This window comes from Mauremys mutica, chromosome 16 (assembly GCF_020497125.1).
Source record: "Mauremys mutica isolate MM-2020 ecotype Southern chromosome 16, ASM2049712v1, whole genome shotgun sequence".
Classification (NCBI taxonomy): domain Eukaryota; kingdom Metazoa; phylum Chordata; order Testudines; family Geoemydidae; genus Mauremys; species Mauremys mutica.
Window position 1 is genome coordinate 7,304,999 of NC_059087.1, and position 20,501 is coordinate 7,325,499.

At 41.5% G+C, this 20,501-nt stretch overlaps 1 protein-coding gene across 2 annotated transcripts in view; it reads left to right on the forward strand.

Annotated features, from left to right (window-relative positions):
* The first annotated feature begins 311 nt into the window (after nucleotides 1-311).
* KDM2B (lysine demethylase 2B) overlaps nucleotides 312-20,501 on the forward strand; it is a 164,654-nt gene continuing 144,464 nt past the window's right edge. Inside the window, exons 1-4 of one of the 2 annotated variants that reach the window (XM_044989671.1) lie at nucleotides 312-605; nucleotides 1,870-2,014; nucleotides 5,627-5,705; nucleotides 12,480-12,526. In XM_044989671.1, coding sequence (XP_044845606.1) covers nucleotides 555-605; nucleotides 1,870-2,014; nucleotides 5,627-5,705; nucleotides 12,480-12,526 — 322 coding nt within the window. In that variant the 5' untranslated portion in view covers nucleotides 312-554. The remainder of the gene's footprint in view (nucleotides 606-1,869; nucleotides 2,015-5,626; nucleotides 5,706-12,479; nucleotides 12,527-20,501) is intronic. The other variant, XM_044989670.1, reaches the window with a different exon arrangement.

A 20,501-nucleotide genomic window follows, 5' to 3' on the forward strand; every position in this document is an offset into this window, starting at 1 on the left:
TGCGAATGTCTTCGTATGTCTTGTGTGCATGTGTGTGCAATTTGTTTTCTCCTCATATTACAGAGTGGCCGCTGCTGCCTCCAGTCCCTTCCAACCCCTGACACTCCAGCTCTCCCCATAACAAACAGCTCAGTGAGTCAGCGCCTGCGTGCAATGCCTGCTGCACACTCGTGACCTAACAACAACACACCAATATGAGCAGCCAGCCAGCAGCGGCGGCGGCAGCAGCGATCTTTAGCGCTGGGTGCAATCTGGTCCCCCCCCACCCCCCTCTGCAGCCGCCACCTCCCCCGGGCCTCCCCCCCTTCCCCGAACGCGATCGGCAACAATGTTTACGTTCCGGGGATTATGACGCCTGCGCCCCACTCAGTGTCTGAAAATGGTTCCTTAGGACTTTGCAAAACGCATCGACTCCCCCTCCCCTTCCCTCCCCCTTCCCCAAAAAAGTGCTGGTGCAAAATTGCAAAACTTTAGAGAGACCTGGATGGCTTTTGTTTTTCCTCCTCCCCATTTGGGCAAAAAAATGCAGGACAGGAACTGTTGACAATTAAGAGATGAAACTCTCCAAAAAAATGGAGGCAGAGAAAGACTCTGGAAGAAGATTGGTGTGTAGCTGGCTTCTGTCTATTTCCTATTTGTACATTTTAATTGATTTTGCTTAATTATTTGCAAAGGGAGAAATGCATGTAAATATAGGCAGCAGAGCTACTTAGTTTGCAAGAGATCAGCTTAAACACTTGGGAAGGGGGTGGAATTTAAGTGAGGGGAAGGAGAGGGTGGGACAATATTTTTTTTCCCTGTTGGTAAAGGATTGTACGGATGAAGTGTGTGTTTTTCTAGGTCTAGCTGCTGGGGGGATTTTAAATATATGTACAGAGAGAGAGGGAGATCTGGATTGTAAAGTGCTCGGAATGGAGCAACCCCAATGGAGGCAGCTGGTGTATTTGGTTCCCAAAGGGAGCTAGCTTTGTGTATAGCCAACGCTTCCTTTTGCAGGCGGGTGTTTGCATGCGGAGTGTGTTGTGTGTGTGAACGTGCGGTTCTGCCTTGTGTCCCTGCCGGAGAACCAGGGGCTGCTGTTAACAAGTTACACGCTGGCTCTGGGGGAAGCCGCAACAGCAGCACCGGCCTCTGCTGTTTTCACCCGGGCCTACTCCATACACACCCCTCATCGTGCATTTAACTCATTCCTGCCCTTTCTCCTCTGAATCCCCCCCCTTTTTTTTGTTCCTTAAACTGCATAGCCTGTGATTGAACAGAAATAACATGTGGATCATTGCAAGGGGGGGGGAGAAGCGCAAATAAATCATAATGTTACATAATGCAATTTGTTTTTAAATCGTGGCTTCCGGTGTGACTATGGAAACACTTGGATTATGTAAATATTGCAACCTGAATAGCGTGTATCAGAGTAAATGGAGAATTTTATGCGAAATTATTTAGTTCTATCTTACACAAATAATAACATATGATCGGAGACGCGATGTGTTAAATAAATACTGGCTGCCTGCCGTTCACTTTTTTACGGTCTTGCAAAGAGCAGCAGTGCTGGGCTTTGTGAATTAGTGATTTGTGTAAATCTCTTCACTTGTTTGGCGTTTAGAGATATCCCCCCCCCCAAAAAAAATAGTGCAAGGGTCTCCTGCAGCCAGACACCTGTTACTTTGGGTTAGTACGGTGTTATAAGGAGAAAGGGAGTGGAGATTCTTCTGTACTCAAGCTCACGTTGTATAAAGTATTGTTAATTTTGCCGCCTTGCTCATTATTTACGCAGACCATGTTTATCCAAATATCCCCAAAGTTGATACATTTTTCCTTCCCCAAAGTCCACTTCCCACCCCCGTCTATATTATTTGCTTTGTTTTCTAGCGATCTATTGGTAGAAGGAGATACGATGAGAATGAGGACCTCTCGGACGTGGAGGAAATTGTCTGCATCAGGAGTTTTAATTTGGAGGAGAAATTAAAGAGTCAAAAGTATCATGGGAATTTCGTGCGTGACATGGAAGGGAAAGGTAAATGCCCGGCTGTCTCAGGGATGAATGTGTTTGAATTAGTGGGAGTGGAATGGGTGGGTGCCTCTTCTTTGCTTTGATTGCTCTAGAGAAGCTGGTGGTGTCTCCACGTGCAGTTTGTGGTTTGTTTCGTATTTCCCGCCTGCATCCCCCATTCCAGGGAAGCCGGTGACGAATCCAGGCCGAGCAGCGGGGAGGGGGGGGTTAGAGGGTTGGGTGTTGCACACTGGGGCCCTAGCCTGGACCTAGCCAGGAAATAAACACATGTATGCGTTTCTGTGTGCATTGCCTCTGTAGCTAGAGGTGGGTACGGGCGTTGGGACTGCTCACATCATTCCCATGTAACCTGGTCACGGATGTGCAACTTTTTGCTTTGACAATGACATGAGTGTATCAGGATGTAGCTTGTAGAGAAACCCCAATGTCTCCCGCCCCCTCAGCCCAGCCTATCAGCGTGACCCCAGTTCAGCTTCCCATATTTTAGGGAATCAGGTTCGTGGAAAGGAGCCGCAGAAAAACCCCAGCCCCCACTCATCCTCATGGTGATTCTAGCTTCTCCCTCTCCGCCCCCTATTGAATCAAGGTCCCATTTGCTTCCAGTTTGTCAGTTTCAAGGGATGCAATTGATTATCCGGTTCTCTAGCGTCGGGGGGTTTTAGAGTAAATAACTTCTTTGTGTTTATATCATATATTAAATTACAGCTGCCCCTCCAAACTACCTGGATTTGCTTATGTGATTTAGCTACGAAGTAACAAATAATCGAAGCCAGCCAGTGCAGCTAGCAGCTCTCTTGCCTGCTGGGAAGGGATGTGAAGGGGATTGGTTTCTTAGGGGGATCAGATGGATTGAGGGGTGCTGTTGCAACTGGTCAACGTTATTTACTGTGCTGTTACTAAAATTGACACCAAATTGCACTCTTCTTCCAAAATCCAACCTCACTGGGGACACCACAATCTGAACCAGTTATCTCAGTAATGTCCAGTTATTAGCTTTGGTTGTATTTCTCATCAGATGGCAACAGTAATCGAACCACTAATTTAATTTAGAATATTTTCTTCTTTTTCCAAAGCTTAGCCTTGCAATGGACACTTTTAACTTGCTTCAGAAGGGCCACTTATGTGGTGAGGGAAATCATGTCTGATTTCTTGATAATTTATTATTTTGTGGGGAAGTCTCCCCCTCCAACACCTGTTCCTTAGCTCTAAAAATGTTCAGTAATTTTCCAGAGGGGGATTTGATTCTACTTTTCTCTCCCAAATTCTTAATTTGCTTTAATTGCTACTTGCTAACAGTATTACAATTCACTATTTCTCTTGCTTAGCAGCTTTGAGACCTTTGGGTAGCTTTTCCCCTTCTAGGGAACTTGAAAATAAATGAGTGTCTTTTGTTACTTTGTTTTGGTCTATGTCTACTTTGTTCAGCCCTGCAAGAGATTTGAATGCTTTGTTGGGTCTTTCTAAAGACTTTTATTTGCTCCATTTTCATTTTTGCCTCTTTAATTTTTCTATAAAATCAAGAGTTGAATGTAACCAAAGCAAAAATATTAAACCTGCTGATCCTGCTTGCTGAGTGAGAGTAGAAATATCAAGATATCTTAACACATGGAATCGGTTGAATATTCTTAATCATCTGCTTCCTTGTTTTTATTTTTCATGGTAGCACCTCTTTGATCCCTGGCCAGGAATGTGGGTTGGAGGTTTTCTTCAGAGGTGCTGTAAAGCTGCAGTGTGATTTTTGGCCTGAACACAGAGCCTACCAATGCTACGTGTTCACTAGCGTAATATGCTATGTATCTGCTGTCTGCTTCCTGAACTAATATTTATCCTTGACACCCCTCACCCACTCAGATTTTGTCTTACATGTAGAGTGCCGTACTCAGAAGGGGTTTTTTGTGTGTTTTTAATTAATTTGTTACTAAAGCCAAATGAATATTTTTAGTATTAATACATTGAGTAATAAATTATGATATTTTTGCTAATGGAGAAATAATTTTTGTGTCTTCCATTAGTTGACTGAAAAATAGATTACAGAAGCTGTATTCTGACTGTTCTAAAAACAAGTGCAATTATTAAAAGTTAGTAAAATAACACTAAGATAAACAATGGTCTAATTTGACAGCTCTAGGTGGGGATGCTTTAGCCACACTTCTTGTCATTGCTAATTGAATAAAAAAGGAAAAGTGTTGTAAAAAGAGAGGTTAAGAAACAAGTAAGAAGGGGAAATTAGTACTGATTTCCCTCACCCCCTTACAGTTGTTTTGATAGTAAACAGACACAAGGTGTATAAATCTGAGGATTGTAAATCTCATGCAGAGTCCCATGAAGGATGTTCTTAGATAATGAAATTACCTAAGCAATTAAAAGTGGTTATGTATACATTGGGTGTTTAGAACTGTTATATTTGGATTGCTGAGGAGACAAACTATACGTGTTTTTATTTTTAAGCTATTTACATATTTATTATATGCAAGGCATCCTTTAGAGATGCTACATAAGACTTACTCTCATTTATGGAAGGAGGATTACAGATCACAAGTAGGTGCTATGCGCCCACTTCAAGATTTAATTTCACTTCTATGGCTGCAGAGTCCAAATAGATTATAAGTACCCCTCCCCACCCCCCAATCAATGCTTGTCACTTTTTCACTAGTCATTGAATCACATACACCATTGTTTCAGGTATGACATATCTCATTTCATACCACTGCATATAAACATTAACAGTTCAGCTTAGTCCTCAGAATGAAATAATAATGTGATACTGTTCAGTGTACAGACAACCAAGTCTGTGTCCAATGTTCTAGTTATTTTGGCATTAAATTAATAATTTCTATTGAAAAGAGATTTCCTCCCTCCCTCTCATCACCTTAACTGTGTCAGAAATTACAATAAGATTTCCACATTATAAGCCCCATACTGCAGACACACACCTGCTTAACTTTAAAAATGCTTAATTTTATAAATGGAAGAGATCTATATAGCTCAAAAGCTTGTCTCACCAACAGAAGTTGGTCCAATAAAAGATATTACCTCACCCACATTATCTCTGTACTATTCTGGGATTGACATGGCTACAACAAAACTGCATATAACTTTACAAATGTAAGTAGTCCCGTTGAACTCAGTGAGATTATTCATGTATAAAGTAATATGTGTGTAAGTATTTGTAGAATCAGGGCCTTACACTGTACTTCTGTAAAGCCCAATAGAAACAGTATATTTCTTAAAACCCAAATATATAGCTTGATCTTTATATTTCCTCTGTACGTGCCAGGCCTCTTAACAGTTACTTAGCTGTGAATTTGCATAAGTGTTAATTTGGCATTTTATCATAACCAGGGCTTCTCAACCTAGGACAACTGAGAATCTCTGAATGCATTCTGCTTTATATGCATCAGGGAATAGGAAAAATGGAGAGCAGCTGGGAGAGTATTGTCAATCACTCAGATTTTGCTTTTGACCTAGAAATGTTCACTCTCTTTGCAGTTCTGTTTAAGTGATAGTGAGGTTTTTTTTGCTGCAGAAATTAAAATAGTGAATCTTGAAAAAATCTAGTGTGAAGTGAGAATGTCATTGTAATTGATTATGTTTTTTATTCAAATATTCAAACAGATCTTACTTTTGAGTATGTGCAAAGAGAAGCTCTCAGGGTTCCCCTTCTCTTCAGAAGTAAAGATGGACTGGGAATTAAGTAAGTTACAACAAAATCTTACTTATTAGTAAATGTTTACAAAATTATAACTTTGCACTTATATATGGTCTTTCATCTGAGGAACTCAAATCCATTAAAAGCATGAAGCCTCACAACACCTATGGGAGGTGGATAGGATGATTATATTTAATTTACACATGAGCAGATTGAGGGAGGGAAAGGTTAAGTGGCTACAGTGTGGTTGTACATGCTGTCACAGAGGGAGTCAGGGACAAAGGTGGAAACAGAACCCCAGGTTTCCAGCTCCCAGTCTGTGCTCTAGTGACAGAATATGCAATTCTCTAATTATGACTTTTACATTCTACTCTGTCTCACACAGTATAAACGAGCTGTCAGCTAAGTTGCAGAATCTTTGTTACTGGTGAAGCCTTAAGATTGAAAGAATGCAGTATGATTTTCAGCTCACAGGTGGAGCTTGCAGAGGCAGTGGTTAGAAAAAACATCTTTTGGATTCTGAACTGGATTTGGAAGAGAATACATAGGAAGTCCCATGATAACATTTGTAGTCATTTTTCTCACTTTAATGCTTATCAAAGGGAAGGAGCATGTGTGCCCTAGTCTGCTGTGATGATCTTAAATAGTCTCCAACAGCCAGACTTGACTAGCCAGTTTCTCTGACCCTTACGAGCTACTGATATTCTAGTGTCTCTTTCCTTTTCTAGTGGAAAGGCACTTGGCTAACTGATGCTGTATTCTGTTTCCCCCTCCTACAACACTAAGCACATCATGTGTGCAGCTTCTGCCAATAGATGGAATTCACAGCCAGAGGCTGTCAGAGTAAAGAACTGGGGCTAGATTTTTAAAGAGTCTAGGTAATTTTTTGATGTGTAAAATAGGCACAAATCAAATCCGATATATTAGGGCCTAAATGATCCATTGGAGGAGTCTGGAAGGGAATCCCCACTGGACATTTGGTCAGGTGTATTGATTTGCCTCTTATGGGAAATCCCAGGTTCTAATAATTTTTATTAAAATGTGCATTGATTCACATTAGCTTGAAATAGAATTTCTTGCAGAAAGTGTAAATATGTACTTAGGATTGACTGTCTCTTGGTCAAAAGAATGTTAGAAATGCAATTTATATTAATTTCCAATGCTAGGAGTGAGATACATAAGTACATTTTTGTTATTTTGTATTCTGTGGAATAATATAATTCCATCTCATCTAAATTTGCACTTCTAAGTATATATATTTCTTTTTGCCAAGAGTAGTTGGTATGTGATATGTTTATATAAACATACAAAAATTTGCATTAAAATACTATGTGATCATATAATTTAAAGCTGTATCATAATGCATATGTACAAGAGGGCCAAATTAGGGTTGCACAGGCACTTTGATTCTGGCATTTCCTAATTTTTGAGTGCTTGACTTTGTGACCTTAATACTCTTTTAATGTAAGTGTGTGTGTAATTTCTTAGGTTTAAAAAGAACCAAGTAATAAAAACAGAAATTCCATCAGGTGGCATCATATTGACACCGACATGGGTCTTGTCAGGGTTAGAATCTTTAGATCCACCACACAGACCTCTGCCACTTTAGCTAATGAAGTAATTTATAGCGGTAGTAGGTTGTCATCCTTTATTTAGACCAGCACTAGAGGGGGATAGGACACTTCACCTTGGGTTTCACAGATATTTGCTGCAAGCAGAGGAATGGTGAGACTCAAGAATTTTGGATTCCAGTCCGTTCTCTGGAGTGGAGTGTGCTATAGTGGGCACAGACTCTTCTGGTCTATCTTCTTAAGTGAGACTCCTGCCCTGTCCCTGTCCTGTCTCTTTCCCACTTCTATCTCCTCCTCCAGATTTTTTTCCCCGTCTTGCCTAGTCAGTCCCAGTCCCCCTGCCCCGCTCCTTGGTTCCTCATCTGATCTCTCTCTCCCCTCTGCCTCCAATCCCTCTCCCTTCAGCTATGTTCCCTGTCCCCAATGGCTCCCAGTCCCAATCTCCCTCCCTGGGATTCTCATCCAGTCTCAGTTTCCTCCCCTACCTCCTTATCTTAGTTCCTTTGCCCAGCCAGTACACTCTGCCCCCTGTAGCTCCACTGCTTGTCAGATGTGTCTTCCCCCCTTCTTTTTTCTGCTTCACTTGTGCTCAGTCCCAGTCGTCTTGCCCATCCAGTCCAAGTCTCCCCCCTCAGCTTCTCAGTCTGATCTCAATCTCTGCCCTTACCTACTGGCTGCCTGGACCCTGCCCCCTTACTCCTCCATTTCCCTCCTGAGTTCCTAGTTCCAGTCTCCTTGCCCATCCAATTGCAGTCTTGCCTTTCACCCGAATTCCTGGTCTCCTTCTTTCTCCCTTTTGGTCCCAGTTTCCATCCCTCTCTGTCCCCCAGATTTCCTTTCCCAAACTACTTCCCCTGCAGGCCCATCTCTTGTTCCTGCTGCATTCAAATCAGGAAGCTTCCTTTTCTACTCTTCCTGGGCCCAGAGGGCAGAGCATTGAGCGCACAGGAGAGAGGCTCCTGGCTCTCAGGTCAGGTGCCTGGATTCACAGCAGCCCAGAGCTGCAGTTGCAGGGTAACTCCTGCTCAGCCCTGTTTTGGATCATGATGGATGGACCATTATGGATGGAATGTCTTGTAACTTGGCCAAATTTGAGGAGATTTTCACAGCAGCAGAAAAAGACACATTTCTGAACAAAGGCCAGATTTCAAGTCCCTGCTCCAAAGCATGGGGGCACAAGGCCTTTTAAAAAAAAAAAGTCACCAGGATTACATCTTTTTCCCTAGCCTTGTTCTCAGAAATGGCTTAACCATTCTGGCTTAAGTTATCCAGAAAAATTCAGCCCGAGGCAGAGACCCAGCATGGAAAATTTCAACCAAAACAGTTAAAGTTCAGCAAAGTTATAAGCAACTGAAAACAGCATCTTATAATGGGAAGTGTTGGGCAACATTAGTAATTGCCAGCCCTGTCTGTTATTCCAAAATATTTTTTACAAGATTAGAGTCAAGATTTTAGCCCCAGTGTCTTCACCCAATTCACATATAGATAAACACATTTGTTGACCTACATTCTCCCTGCAGTTTCAAATGATAAACAGTGTTATTTACTGCCTGTCCCAAACGCTTGTGTAGCATTGCTGTATCTTGCCCCAGAGGGGCTGCTTTTTCGTAGTTTGGTAGATGAAATGATCCCTATTTGCAGTATGCCAAACACTTTGAGATGAAAAGATATATTTGTGTGTGTATGTATAATGTGTTAATACTACACACACTGTATACAATAGTTTTAGATCTGTGTGACATTTAGAAATAATTGTTGCTATGTACTTCCAGTTCTGTTTGCTGTTAAACAGTCAGCTTGCATGTTTGTGGCTGGCAGATCTACAAAGTGTATTTGAACAATTCTGTTGCCATGTATGGTCGTCCTCTTGAAGAGCAGGAAGTGTGGTAATTGATGAAGAGATTATTGAGAATGAAAGTAAAGTTACAAAATTACCTTGGTGCTTTTCCATTTCATATTTCCAACCATGATGAGCTGTTATTTCTAGTGGTCAGAAGCAGGAAATACAAGTCATGATATTTTAGCAGCTATGTCTTCCTTAGGGAGATATTTGGAACAATTAGACACTCCTATGATTATTGGCAGTTGTAAGATGATCGTAAGTTGGAGAGATGGTGCTGTCTGAAAAGACATATTGTCTCTTTTAACCATCTGGCAGTCATACCACGCTGTGCTGCAATTAATCAGAATTCACAAGCTAACCAGCCTTGGCCCAGGTCAGTACATGAAATGGAGACCTTTCTAAGGAACAGCTATAGCATTTCTTGAATGCAGCCACTGTGGCTGCATTTGGCCACCAGGGGCTTTTCTTGCAGCCACAGCCTCCTGAGTGATGATAGGGGTGGGGGGAAGCAGTGGCTCCTCCCCCAGGGCCTGGTCCCTACACCCTTCTGGAGCCTCAAACATTGTAGGAGCAGGGAACCAGTATGTGTTCTCCAACTTCCCGGGGCGGTGGGGCTCGGGCTTCAGCCCTGGGGTAGTGGGCGGCAGGCTCTAGCTGTGCAGTGGTGGGCTCTGTTCCCCAGCTTCCAGGCTTCAGGCTCTGGCCCTGGGATCACCTTCCCATGTTGCCTCTGATCCCACTGCCTCCTCCAGTCCCCAGCTGTGCAGCGAGACCCCAGGCTCTAGCCCCAGGCTCACCCCCCCCCAACATTGCCCTGACTCCCCTGCATCCTCCAGCCCTGTGAAAAGTGATATTAACAAATATACGACTATCAATTTTCACAGTAGCAGGCTTATTAGCTACCAAGTCTGAAAAAAACAACCACCAAAAAACCAGAACATGCAAAGCATATTATATGTGTTTCTATTCTGTTTAGGTCCAGTAAAGAATAGAGACAATTGTACATTATTTTTATTACTGAGTCTGCAAAACCCTACATAAATAAATTACAATGATTTGGACATCTGTATTTGCATATTTATTTGTTTTTCCTAAAATTAATTATTTTAGGAAAAATTGTCTGAGGCCACCAAAAAATTTGTTGTGAGAACCCTTGAAGGTGTTTCAGGAAGAAGTATTAATGACTGATCGTTGGCACTCTACTCTGTGCATCTATATCAATACACATTATATTATTTAGGTACTGTTTTGTTGGAGGTGACATGTTTTGTATGAAACAGAAAACTGAAACTGAACACTTACGGTCAGTACAGATCCCAAGGATCATATTTTATGTTGGTGTTTTAACCCTAATGTTAGGCCAAATTCAAAGTCAGGTAATTACATTCTGCCTCCCTAATTTCTCCTGCAGTTTCAGCTGGTTACAGTAGTCTTCTCTCTCTGCTCTAAACTGTTGTATAGTGTTTCTGTACAACTGTGTTGTACCCCAGGAGTGGCTTCATTTTGGTGTTAGGAAAAGGGATCGTTATATATCCCTTACCAAACTGATATGGTTGTGTGAGTTTTGTTAACTCGGGCCATGTCTACAGCTGTGCCGATGTAAGAGCGCTCGTGAAGCCACGTTATGCCGACAGGAGAGAGCTCTCACGTCGACATAATAAAACCAGCTAAATGAGCGGCGGTAGCTATGCACACAAGCACTTATGCCGTCAAAACTTATGTCGCTCAGGGGTGTGGTTTTTTTCATGCACCCAAGTGACAAAAGTTTTGCCGACAGAAGCACTGGCATGGACAGCGCTATGTCGGTGAGAGATGCTCTCCCACCGACATAGTTTCTGCCTCTCATTGCGGGTGGTTTAATTATGCGAGTGGGAGAGCTCTCTCCTATTGCCATAGAGTGGCTACATGTGAGACCTTACAGCGGCACAGCTGCAGTAGTGCAGCTATAAGGTCTCTAGTGTAGACAGGGCCTCAATGCTTTTGAAGCACTTTGAGATCCTCTTTTACAAGCTGCAGTATAAATGAAAAGGATATTGCAAAGAAAAAGTAGCTGTTCTCTCCCTCCACCCAACCCCATTGTTGACATTCTGGATTTGTAATTAGACTTGACAAATGGATGGTGTTTACTGATGGGACAGACAGTGCTGGAAGTCTGTGGAACTGCAATTTGTGCCACAGTGCAGGAATAAATCATTCATAATTGTGCAAGGGCTGAGCATAGCATCTATGGTGGGTGGAATAGGAAGGAAAGGGTCTGTTTGGAGCAGCAGGGATTTTTGCTTCTGCGGCAGCATATCAAAGCTTACAGAGGGAGGTATAAGCAGTCAGTGGAGATGGTGTAAATTAAAGCTGGACTTCCCAGATGTAAATCTATCATGAAGTGGGCTCCACAACATTGACCACTCAGTTTGCATTCAGCACTGTGGAATTCTCACTCTGGCACATAACACGGTCAGGAGTTGTAGAGAATAACAAACCAACTCTAGCTGTCCTCTCCAAAGTACTGAGCATGTAGTTTCATTTTGAAGGGAAGGAAGGTATTCCTCCACCTTGTCTGTTTCCATAAGTACTACTCACTTGTGCTAGGGCAGTAGGAGTTCTCAGCAGATTGGATTTGCCCACTTGCCTCTTAGTCAGGTTTGTCTTTTATTTTCTTTGTTTGTGTGTGATGATTTATACAAATACTAAAAGGGCACCCATCCATATGCTCTAGGTGCCTTATATCTACAGTATTTCTATGTTATGGTCAAGTGCACTAGTCACCTCAAATCCCCTTTGTCCTCAAACAGTTCTCCTCTTCCCCATTTTCAAGTGGTTGGGTAAAAATCTGAGCCTTGCAAATGAACCCGGAAGGTTATCAGGTTGGGTCTGTTTCAGACAAGGGAGATAGTGAATTCCACAGCTATGGGGCCCTTGCAGAGAGAATGCAAATCACAGGAACAAAAAGATAACACTTACCTCATGGGGATATTGTGAGGGCTAATTGTTTGCAAAGTGCTTGAGATGGTCAACTGGAAGGTGCAATAGAAGTGTAGAATATTATTGTGTTTTGTCAAAAGACCTGTAATTGTACATGTCAAAAGACGTAATTGTTGCTAGCAGGATTCTAGTGCAGACTCCCCACTTATGAGCAGAGACAGTTTTTTGGTACTACTGCTAACCAAACTAGCCTTGAAAAGCAAAGAATATGTCTTGATACCATTCCCTGTCTTCCCCCCTCAAAAACAACAACAACAAAATCTGGCCACACTGCTCAGAGAAACCATGCTTGATCCCTACTAATAATAACCATGTGTATTGCAATATCCACAAATAACACCATAATCTTATTTCTGTTTTATCCTTGTAAAGAAAATGTGATCACACGTTGATAGCATTTAACATTGCTTTTTTTTCTAATTATAGAATGCCGGACCGGGATTTCACTGTCAGAGATGTGAAGCTATTAGTGGGTAAGTTGTTTTGAATTTACTGAACTAACTCTATATAGTTCAGTATTGCTTTTAAATATTAACTTGGTGTAAGTGCCCAGATATGTTTGTAGACACATGTGATAACTCACAGAATCTGGGAGGAGAAATGGAGAAGCAGTTCATAAATGGAAAAGGAGAAAAACCTTATTAGCAATTGTGCTGACCAAGCTGTGAACCACATGCTGTATAAATGTCCTCTTGAAAGGAAGGTGAATGCTTTACACTAACGGGTATCAAATACCTGTCCTCCCACCCAAATGGCACCAGTAATTAACAGCAAATACATTTTTGTCTTGGAAAGCAACAGTTTCACTTGTTGAGTTTGTAGCTGTGATTGGTTGAGCAACTGTTTGTTTTTTTAAAGAACGGTGATAGCCAAATCACCTTGTGCTGTGAACTCCTCATAAGCTTATCCAGGGTTAGGCTGGGTCCGTACTTTGATGGGAATTCTCTAAGAGAGATCAAGTGAAGAAGCTTAATGAAATAGCCTTGGTGATTTGATAGGTGGCACTTTCCCTCTGAATCAGTATTGAATTAGTGCCCTCTGATTATCTTCAAGGATGCTGCACTGCTAGAGTAGGGTTACCAACTGTCTGATTGTGCAAACCCAAAGATCCTTGCCCTGTCCCCGATCCGCCCCTTCCCTGAGGCCACGCCCTTTCCCACCCCTTCTCCAAGGCCATGCCCCTGTTCACTCCCCCCTCCCCCCCATCACTCACTCTCCCCCACCCTCACTCACTTTCACCGGGCTGGGGTAGGGGTTGGGGTGTGGGAGGGGGTGCAGGCTCTGGGAGGGAGTTTGGGTGCGGGCTCTAGGCTGGGGCAGGGGGTTGGGGTGCAGGAGGTCATCAGGCGGTTGGCGCTTACCTCGGTCAGCTCCTGAAAGCAACTGGCACATCCCTCTTGCAGTGGCTCGTAGGCGGGAGTGGGTGGGGGGGACGGAGGGGGTCTCTGCGCGCTGCTGCCAACAGGCACTGCCTCCACAGCACCCATTGGCTGCAGTTCTCAGCCAATGGGAACTGCGGACTCAGCACCTGGGGCAGGGACAGCATGCAGTGACCCCCTGCCCCCACAGGGGCCACAGGGACAGTGCTGGCCACGTCCAGGAGTGGCACGGAGCCAAGGCAGATAAGGGAGCCTGCCTTAGCCCCACTGCTGTGCCAGTCTGTTAGCGCCCTGAATCTCCCGGAGATAGAGCATGATTCCAGGAGACTCCAGGCGAAACCGGGAGGGTTGGCAACCCTATGCTAGAGGTACTGCCTTTTGAATGCAACATAAAACCAAGATCCCTGTTGTTATTAACAATTCCATGGCAATTTTTGTAAATTGGTCTAATAAAAGATATTACCTCACCCATGTTACCTCACCTCCAACCCTGATATTCTACGATTCTAAGTTGTCTCTAATATCTTGGGACCGACATGGCTACAACAACACTGCCTACAAATAAGCTAGATAATTATGTGTTATCTAAATCCCCTTGCAATTTAAAAGAGATATGTTATTCTTTACTTCCTGTCTTAAATTATTACATAGTGATACTTTGTTCTGTTAAACAGTTGTTGTGTTTTATCCTAAAGTTGCTGTATTTCAGTGGTGGGTAAAGTGGTCACATAGCTATAATACCTGACAGGGAGGTTCATATTCTGAAATATTAATTATTGTTAGTTATTAATTATTTCTATTGAGGCGGTGCCATAAGACCCCACGTTTTAAATCAGTTTAATAAATACTTTACCCCAGAATGCACATTTGCAAAATTACTTTTGAGCTAAACAATAAGAATATAAAAATCTGAAACGAGAAAAGAATCTAACCTATTTAAAGAGAGAGGCGTTGGTTTTCCCATCTACCAAGTAGAGAGTAACCCCTGCTTCACAAGCAAAACTTCATTGTGTCAATTAATTAAGATTTATAAAGGGCTTTGAGATCCCTCTGTATAGAAGACACTGTGTAAGTGGAGTGGGAAGTATTATTTTGATGCCTTTATTAGAGCACATCCATGGTCTATGCATTGTTAGAATAAAATAGGAAACATGAAATCATATAAGAGAATGAGGTAGCTCTTCTTAATCTCATGTTACTTAGACTGTAAATTCTTTGGGTGGCAGAGATTGTCTTTTTGTTCTGTTTGTACAGTGCCTAGTATGACATGGTATCAGTCTGTGACTGGGCTTCTAGGTGCTACAATAATATAAATAATAAATAATGTTTTAGCTGCTGAGAAAATCTGCACTTCGGAAGTTGTACATAGTTGAATCTCTTCTTTTGCAGGTCAGAGGCTTAAAGCAGGTGACTTCTGTTAATGCTAGTTGGTTGAACCCCAGAATAACATTTTGTTGATTTATACCAGAGCTTCTAATCTGCCAGTACTCTGTCTGAAACTGGTGAAGCCACTGAACTGGTTATGCGTAGACGTTCTGGGAGCAGTGTAGTGTTGCATAACAGATGGTTACACTGGAAAAACAATGTAAGTGGGAGAGTTGTCTCTTCCCCAAGATTGATGTCTCTGGAAATGTTAGCGGGCAGAGATTCTTGTTTATATTGGCCAGGAACATTAGCGTGAGAATGAATAGCAAAGCAGGAGGATCTTTACAAATAATATTCCATTTTGTAAATTAATGGAATGGGAATAAAAATAGTCAGTTTGAGGATAACTGACTTCTGGTGTGAGAAACATGAAATTTCTCACAGTTGGGTGGAGTGGTCTCCGTATACACACCAAGCCAAATTTGGAATATTATGTAGTAATCCTGTTATTATATTTGGATAAGATCCTTATACAAATCCCAAGCCTAACCTATAACTTGGTCAATAACATTGTCTCCTATTGTTTGATTCTTTGATATCACAGGTGGAAACTTGATTTTAAAAAATTCCATCTAAAAATGTTTGGGGGAATCTGCAGCTCATCTCTATCAATTCAAGTTTTTATGGCATTCAGCATCCATCACAGTAATATCTGAGTGCCTTACAATGCACACAGGTCCACATTCAGGCCTGGTGGAAACCGATGCAACTCCACTGGGTGTGGCTAATTTCTGAAATATGTATGAATAATCTCAGAAAGTTCTACGCCTGTGGTTTTCAAACTTTTGTATTGGTGACCCCTCTAACAAAGCAAGCTTCTGAGTGCAACCTCCCTTATAAATTAAAAACACTTTTTTTATATTTAACACTTATAAATGCTGGAGGCGAAGCGGGGCTTGGGGGTGGAGGCTGACAGTTCATGACCCCCCACGTAATAACCTCGCAACCCTCTGAGCAGTCATGACCCCCAGTTTGAGAACCCCTGTTCTAAGCTGTAGTTGAGTGACATTTATACGAAATACTGTTTCAACTCATTTATCCAAGATTTTTGGCTTAGTGTGTATGGTGTATTTTCACATGAGATCTTAAAAAACTGAGTTCCTGTCTGCTCTGTGAGAATTAAAGACCCATGGAACTACTTCTTAGAGTTGGTGTATCCCTATATGTCTTTGGCAAAAATCCCCCACCCTTGTAAACTTAGAGATGATTGCATTTCAGTAATACTGTGTGTACAAAACTTGTGAAATGCCTGGGGGAGCCTTCAGGATAAAAGGATGATAAAAATTATTCATATCTTTGTCATAAGAATATTTTGAAAAGACACTGGGTAAAATTTTTCAGAGAACCTAAAATAAATCACATTGAGCATTAATGGGATTTTGGTTCCTAAGTGACTTAAATTCTTTTGAAAATCATGTCCTCCTGTTGATTTTAAAATCTTATGTTATAAAGAAACTTCTTTACCTTCCTTATTAATAACTCCTATGGTTGGGATTTCCAAAGGGACCTAGAAGAGTTAAATGCCTCAGTCCCAGTGAAATTAATGGATTTTGGTGTCTAACCCCTTTAAATCCCTTTTAAAATCCCAGCCTCAAGTATTAAAAGAGAATTTAAAAAATCCAGTTGACTTGTCACTAGTTTTGCTTTTTGTTTATTCTTTGCATTTCTCCCTTCGGAGTGACAGTGAAGCTAGTGTCACTCTTGTTTATAGCCAGTGTCACTTTTGGTACATAATGTAGCAATATTTGCATTTCATTGTTTATTTTTTTTAAAACAACTGTGTTCAGTGGAATCTTAAAAAAATACTGTGGAAATATTATGATTGTTTTTGGGCTTTAGAAAAGTGTTATAACAAAATGTCATTATTGTCCCCAATTTGACAGTTTTAACATTTGTCTAGAGACAGTGTGTGTGTGTGTCTGTCTGTGTATATATAAATATTACAATTTTACTTTCAAAGACTGGCCACTTTAAATTAGAGAATTATAATAATAGTTCTAACTAAATATATTTGACTACTAACTCCAAATGAATGACAGCTCAGATACTCTTTAAACCTGAAGGCAGTGGATTAATTTCAGTGATTGGAATTTGTCTGATCTGTGAAGTGGCTGTGAGCCAAGAATACAAATGGAGAGAGGGATAAAAACAATTGGCCTACTTAGGAACTTCAGACAATACTTAAAAGAGGAAAAACTCAGCTATAGTTTAATAACTAATAGGGCCTTACAACTTCATTCTGTAATGCGGATCTGAATGCTCGTTCTGAAGGGCAGAATGTCATTGCCATTTGTCATAAAATGCTTTACAGTTTCAAGAAGAGTGTTGGCGTCTACCTAATTATCTTCAAACTTACTGTTTAAAGGGGTAAAAAATGTTGTTTTATTTTCATTTAGTTATTGTGTTCTCTTCATGAAGTGTGTTGAAAAACTTTGTTGCTTTTGTCTTTGCTCACCAGGGAACCATTCATAAACATAAAAGGGTCTAATGCCCTCTTGAATTAAATCCGTGCATCTAGATACAACATTAAAAACTAGACAGGACAAAGCACTAGAAACTGTATTGTTGACAACAATCCTTCCTGGGTCCCAGGGGATGATGTACTAGATGAACCTAATAGATCTCTTCCATCTGTGATTTCTGTGATTCTATCAACTCTTGCAGTCCTGGCTGCAGCTTTTGATCTCAGAACAGAGGGTTAAAGGAAAACCAAATGCCTATGTTCACATTCCTTTGCTTTCTTTCTTGGGAGCAGATGAACAGACAGACATGTCTGTACCTAGATTTTGCTTCTGATTTGGCATTTGAAATGCTAAGAAATAGAAGTTCAGCCAAAAATCTCAGATGCAAATTGAGCATTTAAAGAAATATGAGTAATGGCTTATGTCTCAACTGTGAGTTTATAATTGTGTTTTGCTGACATAGATAAAGAGAGAAACTGTAACATAAGATCCTTGACATTCTGAATGGAAAGGACCTTTTAAATGGAAGTCTTTGGCCCCTGCAAGTGCAGGATTAAGTCTTCCATTTTGCCCTTTGATTAGTAAGACAGATTGCACTCAGTCATGTCTGCCGTAAAGAAAGTCTTTATATCATAACTGGTGAAGACATTAAGGATCTGATCTTACTCCCAGTGAAGTGCGTGGCTAAATTGTCATTTGCTTAAGTGGGAATAAAATTGGGCCTGAAGGGTGAATACTGCTCGTGAAATTAATAGTAGTTCATAGAGCAAAGGCCCATGCAAGCTTGCCCTAAGTTTGGCATTGGAGTATATTGTGCATTACTGCAATAGTGGAGAGTATGCTTCACAGACTCTATGTGATACCATGCTTTACAATGGGGCATGGTAAATAGTATTATTCTGCTTTTACAAAGGAGCAAACTGAGGCAGAGAGGTGAACTGATTTGCCCAGGTTTATGCAGCAAGTACATAGCAGTGTAAGGAACAGACCCCAGGAGTCCCCTGACTTTTGGTTACTATTGTAACCATTAGATGACTCTTTCATCTATGTGCAGTGTGTGTGTGGTTAATATATAACCTGTCTGTGAGCCTGATCATGGCCTCTCCTATGCAGAGGAGAAAGAGGGCATAAGACACCCCCTTAGTTAATTTAGGCAGGCAGATTTTGTTTACCCAAGTTGAATGTGGTCAGGGCAAAAAGGGTTAACTCCTCCACTCCCTCCCCCCCATGGCAGTGACTTTCAGTTTATGTTTAATGGCCACAACCTGTCAAGAGCTCAGTTGTGTGTCTCTCAACTAGTCATTCTGTTATTAAATATTTGTATTGCAGTGGTCCTGAGCAGCCCCACTTAAGATCAGAAACACTTGCTCTTGTTGATTTACAAATATGAAGGAAGACAGAGACCCTGCCCCAAATTATTACACTGTGAGAAGATGTGCAGTAATAACGGGGTGGGGAAGAGGGGTGTAAGAAGCATATATACACATTTTAGATATATACATCTGCTGTTTTTATATAAATTGCTAAAGTAAGTATCACCATCTCTATCTGCTCCTCATCCTTGTTCATTAATTGGTGGCTCTGCAGAAGTAGGTCTTGTGGTGAGATTTGAAGGACAGGGTAGTGGCTCTGCAAGTCACGTCAGGGAAGGACATTCCATGCCTTAGGCAGCATGGAAGAAGGTGCAGAGACAGTTACGAGAAACCAGTATTTTCACTTTCTGGTTCTTGGGCACTAGCATAGTATATCTCGAGCTGGGCTGTGCAGATCTGTTTCTACTTTGTGCTAGTAGTAGTCCAGTCTGGGACTTCTAGGATTGCTATAGTCCAAAAAAATAAGCCCTTCCCTATACTCTGGATAACTGCTTCCTAAAACATTTTGGTTCAGTCCTCCTGTGTGTGTGCGGCTCCTCTGGTTTTGTTCTTGTCTGAAAATTGTATCATGGTTGAATTCACACCAAACTCTAAAGTGAGTTGGAGAAATTTGAGCAGTGGGGTCTGGGCAGAACTAGGGAAACATAGTTTATAAATGTACAGTCCCACACTCAGGAAGATGAAATAAACAGTGCAGATATAAAATGGGATGAAGTCACATGACCATGCAGTAAAGAAAAGGACCTTTGCCGTGCAAAAAACTTGTTCCCATTTCTCCTTAATACAAGTCTGTTACTTTTTCCATTGAGCTGAGGCTCAGGATGCGTCAATGGAGGTTTGGAATTGGGAACTAGGAGGTGGGTTGGGGATCTTTTCTTTGGAGGAACTGTGCCATAAGGAGAGGGACCTAAAATTAAATTTAGGTCATGCAGGGAGGGAATAAGTCTGCCCCCAAATCCTTATGCAAGTTTTGATTCAGACTGGTTATTCTCCCTGTGTATGTAGGTTTTGTCCTGTCAGTGGGAGAGCCATATATAAAGGGGAACAGAAGACCTGAGTCAAGATTTTCTAGGCTGACCTTACAGAAGGCCCTTGGTGTGTAAAAATATGAATGTGAAATATTTCCATTCATGGTAACATTTCTCTTCTTGTTCAGGTCAATGCTGTTTGTGTTCCAAAGTATGAATGGGTATGTGCTACTCTCTGGATTCTGCTTTCTTGTTATCCTGCAGTAGCACAATTCTGCAATGTCCACTTTGCAGACATTGTGGGAGGGTATTTAAATGTAAATGAAAACATGAATTAAAAAAGGTAATTTAATGGAACCTGTTCCATTGTTTCTTGTCATTTAAAAAAATACAACCCCAGGGTTTTACAAAATCCAAGTTTTGGACCTAATCTGACGGTGTTACATAAAGACATAGACAATGGAATAGACTATGGAACTGGTTCCAAACAGTCAGCCTTCACCCTAACACAGGAGGAGGATCAGGAACATAACTAACTAACTAAGAGTAGTTGCCTCATTTTGTAGCTGTGTTCAGGACATGAACCAGGCAGGGTGACTAGTGGTGTATAAGGAGCAGTTTCCTTAACCCTTCCAGGGCTGAACTGAAGTTATATTGGGGCCACTGGAGAAAATCTAAACAGGGGCCCCTACATCCTCCACAAGGTCCTGAAAACTACACCCTGTTTAAGCCATGCTTCCACAGAAGGGTTCTTAGGAAATAAGGCTTGCAGAGTTTGCTGCTGGTGAAGCTTTCTACTGTCCAATCTTGCAATAAGATCCGCATGCATACAGGATATTGA